The sequence below is a fragment of the Panonychus citri genome, unplaced genomic scaffold, assembly GCF_014898815.1.
Source record: "Panonychus citri isolate SS breed McGregor unplaced genomic scaffold, ASM1489881v1 Contig00139, whole genome shotgun sequence".
NCBI lineage: Eukaryota > Metazoa > Arthropoda > Arachnida > Trombidiformes > Tetranychidae > Panonychus > Panonychus citri.
The window spans coordinates 576,179-590,979 of record NW_026515544.1 but is presented as its reverse complement, the minus strand read 5'-3'; the positions used below and the strand labels follow the sequence as shown (position 1 = coordinate 590,979).

Sequence of the window (14,801 nt, the reverse complement as noted above, 5' to 3'; positions counted from 1 at the left end):
CATTTAAATTGTTAATTAGAGCGGTAAAAGTAAACAGGTCTCACTCTACTGACCAAGGGTCAATCCTTTTAGGATTTAAATCACAGTAAATAACATTGAATCAGTTTATTGCTCTAAAATTTAATATTAGTAAAATCAGTCAAGTATTAAACAGAATAACTAATTGTAAGTTAATATCAAAGAGGAAACTGGTTTAATAAGAACACATTGATTATATCGTATCGACCATTGGTCAGTATTTAATTGCTAAGATGGCAAAAGTTATAAGTGAAAAGTATCCAGGGTCAATCTTATGCTAACATTGATTTTCTAATGTAAACATCAAACCTACGGATGAAACTTAAATAAGGTCAAGATGATAAAGGCGAAATCTTTGATTGTTGTCATTTAGTATTGTGATAATACCTTCACAATCTACTGACCATCACCATTTGACCCTTGACTATCTATTATTATTTTCATTGGTGACCAATGGACAGCAAAACAAAAAAAACAAAAGCGGAAATTAAACATTAAACTAAATAACAATTCAATTCCTTTGAAAACCATTGATCCATTTTAGTAATTTAATAATCAAACAACAATCAAAGTGTGTCACATATGTGATTTATATTAATTTTTATACAACAATTACCTGTTCTTATTGATCCCATCAGAGATGATAGTAAAAAAAAATGATCTCAATGATTAGCTGATTGATCACAATTTAATTATCAAAACGGTAAACGTGACCTAAAGTTGATTGTTGTCAAGTGATTTAGGTTAGTTAATTACTGATTGACTTTTTGATTGTACTAGTATAATAATAAGAGTCTCCGGTGGAAGTTAATTAAGTTGATTCGTGATTTATGACAAAATTTTCATTCCTAATTACGATATAATCATAACCTAATGGGAAGCTTATTAATTCAATCAAGGAAAATGTTTAACCATTGAGAATGTCATCTTTGTAATCAAATTAAATCACGTCTTCTTTTTTTTAATTGTATTAGTTATTGAATAAGCCCTCAGGCAAATCAACTAGATTATCATGGTGATTTGTATCAACCCTTATAACAATCAAATCACTTTTTGAATTATTAGATCAAATCAATAATCAATCTGATTACTTTTAAATGTAAAATTTGATTTTAATGGTAGATTAGGTCAAGAAATTTAATCTTTTCAATTGAATTACCTTTGATTTGAACAATTTAAATTTATTACATCGATTGCAATGGTTACCTGATCATACATAATATTTTAAGACTGAATTGTTACCTTCAATTTATGAAACGTTTTTTTCTCAAATTTATTATTATTGATTTAATTGTAACAATTAAATATTCTGGTAAAATCGATGAAGAAAAATCAATGATTAACCTTGATAAACAAATTTATTTACACAAGAATCAAGGTAAAATGATGATTAGTTAAATTATTATTAGAAAGTAATTGTTCAATTGTTACCATTCAATTTACCTGACCAACTAAATGATCAAAGACGGAAATGTAATCAACTGTTTATTTAGTTAATTGTTAACAATTTATTCTTAGTAATATAATAACACAGTTGGAAGTAATATTTGAATAACGAATCATTTTTTTTTCTCTCATCACCTTTTTTTCATCATCAAGATGAAAGATGATGATAATCATCATCTTCTTGTGTCTTATTTACAACTCAATGTCCTTCATGATGATAAAGCTCGTGGCTTATTTGATAATGATAACTAATTAGATATTTGAATGAAAATATTGAATCAAATTGTTAAACATCAACGGAATCGAGTAAAAAATGTTGATTTATGAAAAAAGGTCAATCCTATTGACTTTTCATCTTAATTTGTTGTGATTAACTAAATTTAAGGAAGTTGATTTAAAGACGTGTGTGAGTGTGTATTAATATACATGTAAGTGTGACTTTAATTGTTGTTGATGATCTGAGATCATCTTCATGTTAAGATGATGAAAAAAAATGTTATTCCCTTAAGGCTATTTGATTATTTCAAGGACAATGTTAATTCAATGATGATGATAACACTTTAGAAAGGTCAACATGATGATTATTCATCTTCAATTGAAGAGCATGTTAAGATGATGATGTTGATGATACCTAGATGATGATGATGATGAAGATGACAACAACAAGAAGGAGGAGAGAAACATTACTTTTGTTAAAAAAGTTCAACAATCAAATGGGAGCGAAAAACTTGAATCGTTTTTGTTAAGTTTATCAGTTTTTCTTTACCTGTGAAAATATTAATTATCAGAGATTCATTGATTGCGATTGATTGATTGGTGTTGATTGTTAATTATTAATATATAAGTCTATTGAAGTTTTCCTATATTTGTGAATTCGATTTTTGATTCGAATTTTTTTCCTTCGTCTTCATCAAATCAATTTAATAAGTAATTAAATGTTGTTAGGGTGGAAAAAAGAGAAAAAATATGAATTCTTTTCTGCTGAGTTCGATAATCTTATCGAAGTCTGAAAGCTGATTGGTTACTTGAGACTTCGAGAAGGAGGAGGTTGGGGGTGGGAGTGATTTTGTTTTAGGTTTTCCGTAACATCCTATAGAAAGAAAGAAGAGAGAGAGAGAGAGAGAGAGAGAGAGAGAGAGAGATGTTGCATCGAAGGTAAAAAAGTTTCAGTGGAAAATGGGTGGAGTTATTTCATGTGATGTTATAGTTAAAGTTATTGTTCGATGAGAAATGGGAGTAAGCTTAATATTATTATGATGATGAAGAGGAGGAGGAAGGAGAAGATGAAGATTGAGATGATGAATGGGAGAGAGAGAGAGAAAAGCTTGAGTGAAGATGATGATGAGTGTTGTTGTAGATGTTGAGATGTTGATGTTGCCAGTGTAAACTAAAGTGGTTTTTATCGCTATTATTTGATACTTTGATCATCGTCATCATCTTCATCTTATCATCATCAACATTGTCCTACTATGTCCTACATGTCCTATGATACTTTTTATCCAAATGGTGGACCATCAACATGGTCAGCATATCCACCGCCATCATCAATTGCATCATCAACAACGATCACCAATCAACCACCTTTATCAACACCAAGTGGACATCATATTGGTGGACCCTATGGGTCAACAACAACTGGACCAAAAGGATTACCTCCAGCTTACCAACAGCGACGTAAACGTCGCGTCCTTTTCACCCAACAACAGGTAAGATCGAAAAAACTTTTCCCTTCTCTTTACCTTTGAACCGAAAACAAAACCTTCCCTTTCGTGAGACAAAGATGATGATTGTTCCATTTCCTGTGTTTCCTTTCCCAGGTCTATGAACTAGAAAAACGATTTAAGACTCAACGATACTTGTCAGCGCAAGAACGTGAACATTTAGCATCAATCATTTCTCTAACACCCACTCAGGTGAAAATATGGTTTCAAAATCATCGGTATAAGTGTAAGAGACAAGCCAAGGAAAAGGCCATGTCCGAATCACCAGGTTCATCGAGTCAAATAAATTGTAATGATAACCATCATGATAATCACCATGAAAATCATAATCATCATCATGAAAACAATAATAATCATCATCATCATAACCATAACCATAATCATCATCATCTTCATTCATCAAATGGTTCATCTTCACCAAGGAAAGTTACAATTCCTGTTTTAGTTAAAGACGGTAAAACATTAATGTAAGTTGACCATCAATTTAATTAATTGATTGTGTAAATCAGCTAATTTTTCAATCTTTTCGAATAACTTAAATTAAATTATCAATTTCAGATCCAATACACCTGATACAAGTTCACCTCCAACCAGTGATGAGCATTTTGTTAAATCGGAAATAATAATAAATTCTGGACTTCAAGGTCAAACAACATCGTCTTTACCCCCACATCCCAGTGCATCTTCCCTACCACCGCCACCACCACCACCTCCATCATCGTTAGGCTCGTTTCACCATCATCATTCCCAACAATCAGTAGCCGCACACGCCGCACACGCCGCAGCCGCCGCTGCCGCATCCTATCATCACCACCACCACCATCATCATCCTTTCACTGGTCCAATTAACCCGAACTTGGGTCCATCTTTATGTAGCCCCTTTGGATCAACCAACACTTTTCATCCCTTGGCTCCTCATCAAGTATTAGGTGATCATCATGATTCAGTTCTGAGAGGTTGGTGAATCAACAAATTAAAAATAAAAAACACACATCAACAATAATTACCTGTAATAATAATATAATTAATAAATTAACATACACCATTTATCATTCACCTGAGTTATATTATTAATTTAATGACAACAATCAACTAGTTTTGCTGTCAAATACATTCATGATTGTGAAAACATTATCATCATTTTTTTTGATTGTTGTTAAATAAACTACTTTTTGATTGTTACATCAATGACAATTTGATTTTGACAATCAACCGTTTTTATTTACACCACAGACATAAACACTTGGTGACTGTGATTTTGTCAACAATTTACTGATGATGATATATTGATAAGATATCATCATACCTTCACACCTTAATCATTTTTAATGCTCTTTTTATCATTTCTGTTAACCAACAATCATAATCATCAACAATCAGTGATGATATTGCATCAATATTGTAACTTGAAACCATTTTTTTCTCAATCAATATTTACTTTCCAAATCAAACTTCAATTCAAATTGCCACTTACAATTTAGACTTACACTTAGCATCAAAATTTAAATCTTTTTCATCAAAATCCAATTCCATATCAATATTAATCATCACAATCAAAACATATAACCATTGAAATCAGAATGAGAAATTTGTTTGCATCAAAATGTTATAACGTTTAGTCCAGTTGACCATTAGCATTTATATTCTTACTGACCAGTAACTGATTTTACTATTAGTTAATTTGTTAATCATTTAATTGTTCCCTTGTCAAATTCAGTTTGATAATGATAATCTCAACTACTCGTCCGGTTGATGCTTATTTTGAGATTAAAGTTCAGTAGCAAAGTAAATCTTGTTGGACTTGGATGGATGATAGGATTGACCATCACAATCTACTGGTCAGTTTACTTGAAAATCACTCGATTTGTATTGAATTATAATTTATTGTCATAAGGTGATTCATTTCCTCATTGTTTAGTTAAGTAAACATATGATATATATATGGATCAAACTGGTTGGCAATTTTATTTTTCATCTCTTCAATATTATTGACAACAACCACTGACCATCAGCATCATCATCAAAATTATTCATTAGATATCATCATCTTCTTGACCCTCTCCAAAAACTAACTGTTTATTTACTATGTGAAGGGAAACAAAAGCGGAAATTAAATAACAACAATCAACATGAAACTGAATCAATTTGTATTCATCTTGATTGAAGTGTGTCTCCTGTGTAAACGAAATGGTGTGACAATTAAATTGCAATTAATCATCTGATCATCATCATTATCATACTCTAATAATCAGCTCATCAAATATAAAACTAATCGTACAAAATGAAACAATGAATCAATTGAATTCAATCCAGTGGATTTAATTTCAATCATGAAGATAAACAATAAAGGATTAAAACAATTTAAATAACTACAAACAATTGGTATCAAATCAAATCAAATAAAAGAGATGAAACTTAATTATTACTATCATATTAATGTGTAAATATATTAATTTGTAAATTGAATTAAACAAAAAATTAGTAACAATTAATCAAATCAATTGTTTTTCACTTGATTGAATTTCTGCTCAAAATGAATTAGCAAAAAAAAACTGAAAAACTTGAAACATTTACAATTAATATCTGTTGGGGTTGATAGTTAATTGTTAGCTAATTGTTTCGCGCAAATAAACCAGTTATTGTTGAAATTAATCATGATTATGATAAATTATGATTACAAAATCAAACAATGATTCAAATGATTATCATCTCAAGTATTGTTTAATTTAACTGTTATATGTTATTTCAATGGAAGAACAAAAAAAAAGGAGAAAAAAAAATTCATCTTGAAATTCAAACTTCATCAACATCATCATCTTCCACCTCCACTACCTTATCATCCTTGTTATCATCTTCTTTGCATTTGCTCAATTGATTGGCATATAAACAAACATCTTCTTCATCATCTCTTGGACAATGAACGAAACAATCATAATAATATCATTGTCCATCTTATCCTTTTCATCATCATCTTCTTCTTTATCATCCTCTTCCCCACCAACAACATCACCACTCTCTTAGTTTTCCTCCTTATCCTCTATCCAAATAATAATATACAAAAAGTTTTACCTCAAGAGAAGAGAAGAGAAAAAGACAAAATGTTGTGATGAATGATGAAGATGAAGATGAAAAATCAATTGATCTTACAAATGAGTTAGCATCCTCATCACTAGATTTCATCTCATCAGTTTTCTTTGCTGACTTTTTGCCTTCACCTCTCACCATTACCACCTTCATCTCATTTCTTAATGAAAAAGCATCATGAAAATACTCAATCAATTGAAATCTAATTGAGACAAACAATCAACATCACTTTCATGTTAAACAGATTCTAGATAATGGAGAGATGAAGTAAAAGAGAGTAAATTAAAATGTTCACAATCTATTAATTGCAATTCTATTCTTGGCTAGATTTGCATAAAAGTTATATAACCAGAGCTATCATTATATTAATTTCTTAATCAATTTTGTAACAACAACAATTAAATGTCCAGTCTCATCCTTGTTACATAATTGTCAACCAATAAGTATCCAATTGATGATCCAGAATCATCTTGATCTTATCCAATACACAAATCTATTAAATTCAAGAGGAATTGAATTGAAACCAATTGAAGTTTAAATCGTTATTTATAGTTGCGAATTTTTTTTTTCAAATTGAGAGGAAAAAAAGTAAATTAAATTTTTGATTGTTGTTGATATTTTCATTATATCATTGGTACAATATTGACTTACGGATTAATATACCAAAGATACATAGACTCTTAAGAGTAAATGAAATTGAGAGAAAAAAACAAGATTTAAATTAAATTAAAACCCAATCTTGAGGTAACCCAATCTCATCTTCATCTACTGATGACAACAACAACAACAACAATCATAGATACAGAAAGAGTGAGAGAGAGAGGACACTTAACATGATGAGAATTGATGAGAACCACTTCTGACCTTACCCGTGCTAAAGCACGTACTCCGACATAAACTTTGAACAGAATGTGCGTCCTACTTAAAATTGTATTGTTATTTATCTGCAATTCAGAGTAATAATAACATGGAAAAAGTTGAAAGAGTTGCATGTTGTTTACATTAATATAGGATGATAAAAATGAGAGAGATGAAGAGGATGGAGGATGATGTATATAGTCTGTTGGTGAAACTTTTTCTTTTTCCATTTTCATTGATTCAAGTGGAGCTTTTTTTCAAGTGGGAGGGAAGAAGGAGGTTGAGAGATAAACTCTTGAGAAAGATGATGAAAAAAAGATCCATGATGATGAAGATCCGTTTATTATTATTGTGATGATGAAGAAGAAGAAGAAAAATCGTCCGCACAAGCAACGGAAACGCCATCACAACAGTCTTCCTTTTTTCTTCCTTCATCATCATCATCATCATCATCATCTCTCTCTCTCTCTCTCTCTCTCTCTCTCTCTCTCTCTCTCTCTCTCTCTCTCAAGTGGATTCTCTCTATTTCTCTATCTTCTCTTCCCTCTCATCATCTTCTTCTGGATAAAGTCCGTCAAGTGTACTTAAAATGATAGACCCAAGAAAAAGATGATGAGGATGAAGATGATGAAAAAAAGGTATTGTAAGTTATTCTTTATCATTATAAATGCATATATAATGATGATGAGAGGGAGACATCATCATTTTCATCCTCATCTCAACTGATATATGAAGAAAAAAAAATTCAATTCAAATATTATGTTTATTATTATATGATGACGATGATGATGAAAGGAGGATATTTGGGGAGGGAAAGTGAGAAGATATTTTTTTCCATCTTTTGTAATAATAATTTTCAAGTGTCCATTATTATTATCATCATTTTGGGATAAAATATTTTGTATAATAACCACTGGAAGGAAGATGTTAAATGTTGTTGTTGATGATGAAGATGAGGATCATAAATGAAAAGGTTAAGGAGATTGTCTCGTGTTTAACAAATTTCAATCAATTGTTGATAATAACAATTAGAATTGAATCAAAGTTAAATCATAACCTGGATTCGTTATAATACTGGTACATTTACCTTGGTTTATCCATCTGGTTACCTTGATAATTGAAATTAAACATTAAATCAATATGTTGATTGTCATCAGTAAGGGATAATTGTTATAACATATTCAATTATGATTGACAATTATCAATGCGCTTTATATATATAAACTGTTGACAATTAAATTCTGAATAAAAAGGTTAGATTATCAGTTGAAGAGATGGGCTAATAATGTGTATGCTTGGGTATTGTGTTACCTGTCATGAGTTGATGATGATGATGATGATGATGAAAGTATCGTTTTGATGAAGATACAAATACATAAAGTAAGTGGTGAAAAAAAACTCACCAGGGAGTCAGAAAATTATTATCATCTTTGCATCAGGTAAGATAATATGTTACATTTTTAAACTTACAGGTAAGAGAATGAAAAATTCAAAGTGTTATCTATTGTTAACCATTTAAAATGTTACCTTTTTTTTCAATGTGAAATTATGATGGACACTGAGTAAAGTGTAGTGATGATGAGGATGATTGTGGTCACCAGAAGAGGTTTCTTATGATATGGATGAAAAATAAGTGGAAAAAGTGACCTGAACAACTTGACCAACTTTGAAAAGGATTTTGCTTGGAAAATGTAAAGGGAAAAGGTTGATACAAAAAGACATAAGTAAAAATACACAGGTAAATATAAATGGAGAAGATGAAATTTAACAAACGAATTGAAAAATTATCATTATTGTTATTTCATATTCTTCTTCTTCATCATCATCATTATAATCATCTTAAGCTGCAAAGTAAATACATAAAAATGATTGAAAAAAAAGTGACATTTCTAGTCTATTTTTTTACCTTTGTTACAAGGGGAAAGATGGACATTCAATTGTGAACTGGACTCAATTGGCTAACACACATTATGCTTTATATCCAAATTTAAGCCGCTTTTACCTTATTTTTGCTTAAATGCTTAACGGATTAATGTGCCAATACAAAAGGGAAGGCGTGATAAGTATTAATACCTACATACATAAGCACATAACACGCACACATACACTTAGAACTTTAAGAGTGAAATAAGTTTCGAAGATAAAATAAAGGTGTGTATTCACATAGATATATGTGTCCATCTCTTTCTCTCTATCTCTATGGTATGGTCACCTTAAAAGTGGGAGGAAGTTTCAAGAAGAAGATAAGTTTACCCTTTTCTCTTGACCATTCATCTTCATCTTCATCTTCATCATTTTTAGATTAATCTTCGTCTCTTTTAGCTTTTGTGTATTTACATTTACCTGGTGGTTTCATTTTTACCTTTCAACAGTTTTGATTGAAAAGTAACTTTACCTTTCAAATTAGGTGTTGAAAGGTTTGTTGTTACTGTTACTATTATCATTGTCATTCCTCCTCCTTCATTATCATCATCATTGTTATCATCATATCTTCCCCATAATCATTATCTTCAGCTTAAGACACGTGTTTGTATTTATTACTTGTGAGTGGGTATTCATCAGTTATACACCTCAATATGTGACAATAATGGGCTGGGTTGTTTGACTATCGCCTTAAAAAAGTGAAAATTTTGTCAACATTTTTACTGTGGACACTTAATGTTTTTGTTTGGTTACGTTTTAATTATGTGACCAATTTGTATTGTCACAATTATATTATTTAAGGATAATGACAATTGCTGTCAGAATGAATTGAATTGATTTCAATACAATAATTTGTATTCTAATGCCTTTCACCAACATCTTCTTGTCCTTATTCCTCTTCCAATTTGTTATCCATAACTAATTACTTACCTTTTCATCATCTTAAGTCAACAACAACTTGATTACCTTCAAATCCTTGGTAGAGGTTCAGTCAAGTTGAACCTTTTTCTAGTCATCTTTCAGGAACAAGAATAATTTTCAACTGTCAAGTACCTTAACAGGGAGATTCAGTTGTGGTCAGAATTTTATTTAAAAATTGATTCCCATCAACACAATGAAAGAGGTTGAACCGATTTAGTAGATTACATGAGCTGACAATCAACTTGTTGAGGTGACAATTTGATAACCACACATAGATTATGATGGTGACCAAAAAGACCAATAACTTGACAATGGTCATAATTTTATAGACACAAAATCAGCATGAGACTGACCACAGACTCAAAAATAACCATCAAAAGTTGACCAAGTTACTTTTTGAAAAAGAAAAGTTCAAAATGAATGAATGAACAATAAAGGAAATCAGAGGAAATGGATAACAAAAAATTAACATACAACAACAATCAACTAATCATAATCTGTAGCACCACAATATCATAAAAGTATATAAATATTACATATCCAATAATAACACAGTTTAATAACTTTCACTTGAAAAGTTTAATTGTTATTGATAAATAATCACAGGAAAATGACCTTAGGCCAATATAACAGTTTCTTAATAATAGATTGACAATATTATCATTAACTATTATTATTAAACTGTATTCCTGACTATTTGTACTAATTTCAATTGAATTTAGAGTAAGAAAAATAAAAACCAACATCTAATTGTAAAAAGTCAAATTAAATTGTTGTACTTTCACTTCAATTGAAATCGGTTGATTAAACGTATTATCAATGATAACAATTACAATTATTTTCATATTTCATATTATTATTATTATTCAATCATATTCACACTTGATAAACAATTTACGCAACTTTGATCATCTTCATCAATTGTTATCATCCTCATCACTATTTTTATCATCATCTTCATCTTCATCCTCATCAGTTGCATCAAATTTTACTTTCATTTCATTGATATCTTTTTTTTCCCACAAAACTAATCAACTGATTGTCACAATTTAGTAAACATTTATTGATAATATGGTTTACGGTCAATAATTTTGCACAACAATCAACTTGATTATGCTTTGTTAATCATCGTGTTTTTTTTCAACAAATTAATCAACACGATAAACAATCATAATCATCATCAGATTTGATTTGATTTGGTTTCATCTTTTAATATTTTCAGTGATCAAAGTATCAGATTAACTGATTATGTTGAAAAACTAATATTTTGATTTGGATAATTTTCATATCAATAAAATGAAATAAATAAATTCCCAAAGTAATAATCTAAATAATATTTCGGAGTCAATTGTTTGATCTGAAATTTTCTGTATTAATTGTTATTACCTTTCTGCTTCAAATCCGATGATTAGCAAATTGATTGTAAATATAAATGGACACACCTTAGCTAGGACGAAATTTAATTTACTTTCTTTAAATTGTGATTAAATTGTTATTGTTATTGATTAGTTAGCATTTGAAATGCTGATATACACAAACACATACACACACACAACATCAAGTATACACCTTATGCATACTTGATATCTATGCATATGCACAAGGGTATGCGAGGGTATTCAATGTAAAAAAAAGTACGATAACAAAGGTTTCTCACTTGGTTAAATGTTAATAATGATAAACAGGTTGTTTAGTTAATTGTGGTTAGTAGATTTTCAATTGTCGTAGGAAATAAGTGAAAAATTTTTTATTTAGTTAACTTTAAATTCAAATCAATTTAATCAACATACATCAAATTTATCATATTGTTACATATTATGAGCTAACGTTCATATTATGATAAGGTGCTCAACCATATACGCTTAACATTGCCTGAGATAATTATGTACATATGAGAGAGTAAAAAGTTCCCATAAATCTATCGGCTGGAATATTGAAATTTCAATATTCGAATAACTTTCGCTAGATAATTTTTCCCTCACTAACCCTCTCAATTAGTTAATTGCTACTTATTAGATTATTGTTTTCTGATTAAGTGAATATTGTGACGACTCTCATCACTATATTAACGTTTTGACGCGCTTATCTTATTAGTTGATGTATTATAATAAGTAGATGATGATAATACCAAAGGTGTTGACAAAAGATAATCAATTTTACGCTTACTTAGATAAGCCGAATGTTAAGAAATGTTGTCACCACTAATACGTTGGCACATTAAGTGAGTGTTAGGACAACAACAACAAACGGTTAACATGAAGAAGGGAAAAAAAAGAAACCAGGTAACAATAGGTTATAATCTTTTCTTATTTTTGCATTCGAAAAGTAAGATAATATTTTCATTATTTCTCATTCTTATTACTATCATCAGACAATTATCGAATTTGCTTTTTTTCGAAACTAATAAACATCGCTAATTATCTTATTACCTGTAGAGAAAAAGGGACCACCCTTGATAAACATTAGAACAGGTTGGTACGTAAGTTGGGGGTGGACTGTGGTCAAGAAGAAGAGAAATTATTATAAGCACAAATATTAGCATTAGAACAATGTCAATGGTCGAAAGAAAATTTTTTCTTATTCCTTTTTTTTTCTTTTTTCTATTCTATTAAAAGAAGAAAAAAGAAATGAGAAGCAAAAGTAAATAGAAATAGAGAGAAAAAACTTCTTCTTTTCTAAAGTAGCCAAGTTTTTTGTTCTTTTCTCATATTTACCTGTAACTCGAAACCCAGGTAAATGTTTCAATGGTTTCAGTCTCTTAAAAACGTTAGAACGTCAAAGATTGAAGTATATTAGCAATCGATTGTTGAATCATTTACTTTAATTTAAGATGCAAATTTTTAATTGATTAGATTCTGTGTGTGGTCTTATGATATCCCTTTTCATGATGATACCGGAAAATAATGATTAGTTAATTGTGAGGTTGGTCAATTGGTCTAATGTTTCCAATTTGTTTCCATCATTTATTGGAAAATATTACCTATCGATTCATGGGATTGAAACGATTCTCATGATTATATTTTCTCCTATATGAATGAATAGACTTTCAATTGTGATTCTGAAAAAGTTTTATTCTATATTTTGATTGCCTCCAGGCGATTATGAACATTATAGTTGATTGTTATCCAACACTTGATAAAGACTTTTAATCTAATTTATTGTTAACATTGTCATCATCTTATTCTCCTTCAAATGATTAATTAATTTGATTGTTTTTCGTTTGTTGTTATTAAATGATGACGATGGATAAAAACTTCGAATCCTTATCATCCTTCTTGAACACTGGACTTGCGATATTTGATCAATATCCTGTTTCGGTTAATTCCTGATGATTTATGATCGGATTTAAGGTGGATTACATTGGTTAAATATCTTAATTCTGTTCTGATTCCTTCATTCAAGTTTCATCAGTTTTATCATCAGAGTAAATATTATCTGTTCACAGTTTGTCAAACCCGAATCATGTTGATAACAATTGATAATCGGAAAACAATCAACAATTTATTCAAGCAAAAATATTTATTCATCTGATTGTTATGTATTATAAAAATGATTACATGATGATGATTATGATTATACTGATGATGTTGTGATGGTAATAACTGTTTCCAATTAAAATATGAAACCAATACAATGAAATCGTTGAGATGATCAAAAATCATACAGAAATGATAATATTAATAACAAGTAACAATTATTATTCTCATGATTCAGAATAATTTTTTTCCTCATAATCATGATAATTCAATGATATTATTATTTTTACATATCATTGAGGAGATGATTAGATGATTGTTTGGGATGAGGAAGGAGGAAAAGAGGAGGAGGAAGATGGAAAGATGAAGGAAGATGAGGATGAGGATGAGGAGGATGCGTGGTTTTTGTATCAAAACAAACAAAGATTCAAGTATTATTATTATTAGGAATTGATCATGATGATGATGAAAAAATGATGAGCAAAAAAATCAATCTGTAGTTGACATGATATTCAATGGAGAAACTTGAACTAATTAGTTAACTGTCATCCCGAATGATAATAATAACAAAGAATTAATTTCATCTAATCAAGTTATTGTTATCAAGTATATCATCACTAAATTGTTGGTAATCAATTATGATTACCTATATACATGTAAATGATTAAATTAATTGTACATGTATTAGCAGAAAAGTTTATTAATAAATTGTTTCACCTCTTGTGCTTTTGTTAATTGTGATTAATTTTTTGATTATAATTAGTTTTTGGGCAAAAAGTAAACATTATTAAGGTAAATTAATATTCATCCTTTCATTTATTTGCATATTAATTACTGGTTAATTGGTGAATTAATATTTTACAATCTGTAGCAATTAAGTTTTTGCTTTCTATCAGTTTACATTTCAATTTAATTTTCGTCAATTAATTCAATGTTCAATAGGATTATGTTTCAAATTCAATTCTCTCATTGATACATTGATTCTTAATTGTGTTTAATTTTTTGCTTCATCGTCAATTGATTACATTAATCAGCAGAGAATTAATTTACGTGAGGTATCTAAGGTTACTGATTAATTAAAGTTTCTCATCATTTAGCTCATAAGTTTTTGGTAATATTTACAGAAATGATAAATTAATTGTAGAGAGTAATCAAATCTTTTACTATTAATAATATTACTAATATTTAAATAAGTTATTAGCTGATAATTAAGTTCATTTTTAAGATTGATTTTTTTTACAAGTGATCTTAGGATTATTCATTTGATTAATAGTGATGACGATAATTTGGTAGCATAATCTGATTCTGTTATAATGATAATCAAATTAGAGGTTTAAAAAGGTCAACTGAAGGG

General features: G+C 29.4%; 1 protein-coding gene across 1 annotated transcript; it reads left to right on the top strand.

Annotated features, from left to right (window-relative positions):
- Positions 1-2,747: 2,747 nt before the first annotated feature.
- LOC128394520 (homeobox protein vnd-like) lies at positions 2,748-4,237 on the top strand. The gene is made up of 3 exons (XM_053354857.1): positions 2,748-3,170; positions 3,282-3,652; positions 3,744-4,237. Exons 1-3 carry the CDS (start codon positions 2,934-2,936, stop codon positions 4,147-4,149), a joined length of 1,014 nt encoding a protein of 337 aa, XP_053210832.1. The 5' UTR covers positions 2,748-2,933; the 3' UTR covers positions 4,150-4,237.
- The last annotated feature ends 10,564 nt before the right edge of the window (positions 4,238-14,801 follow it).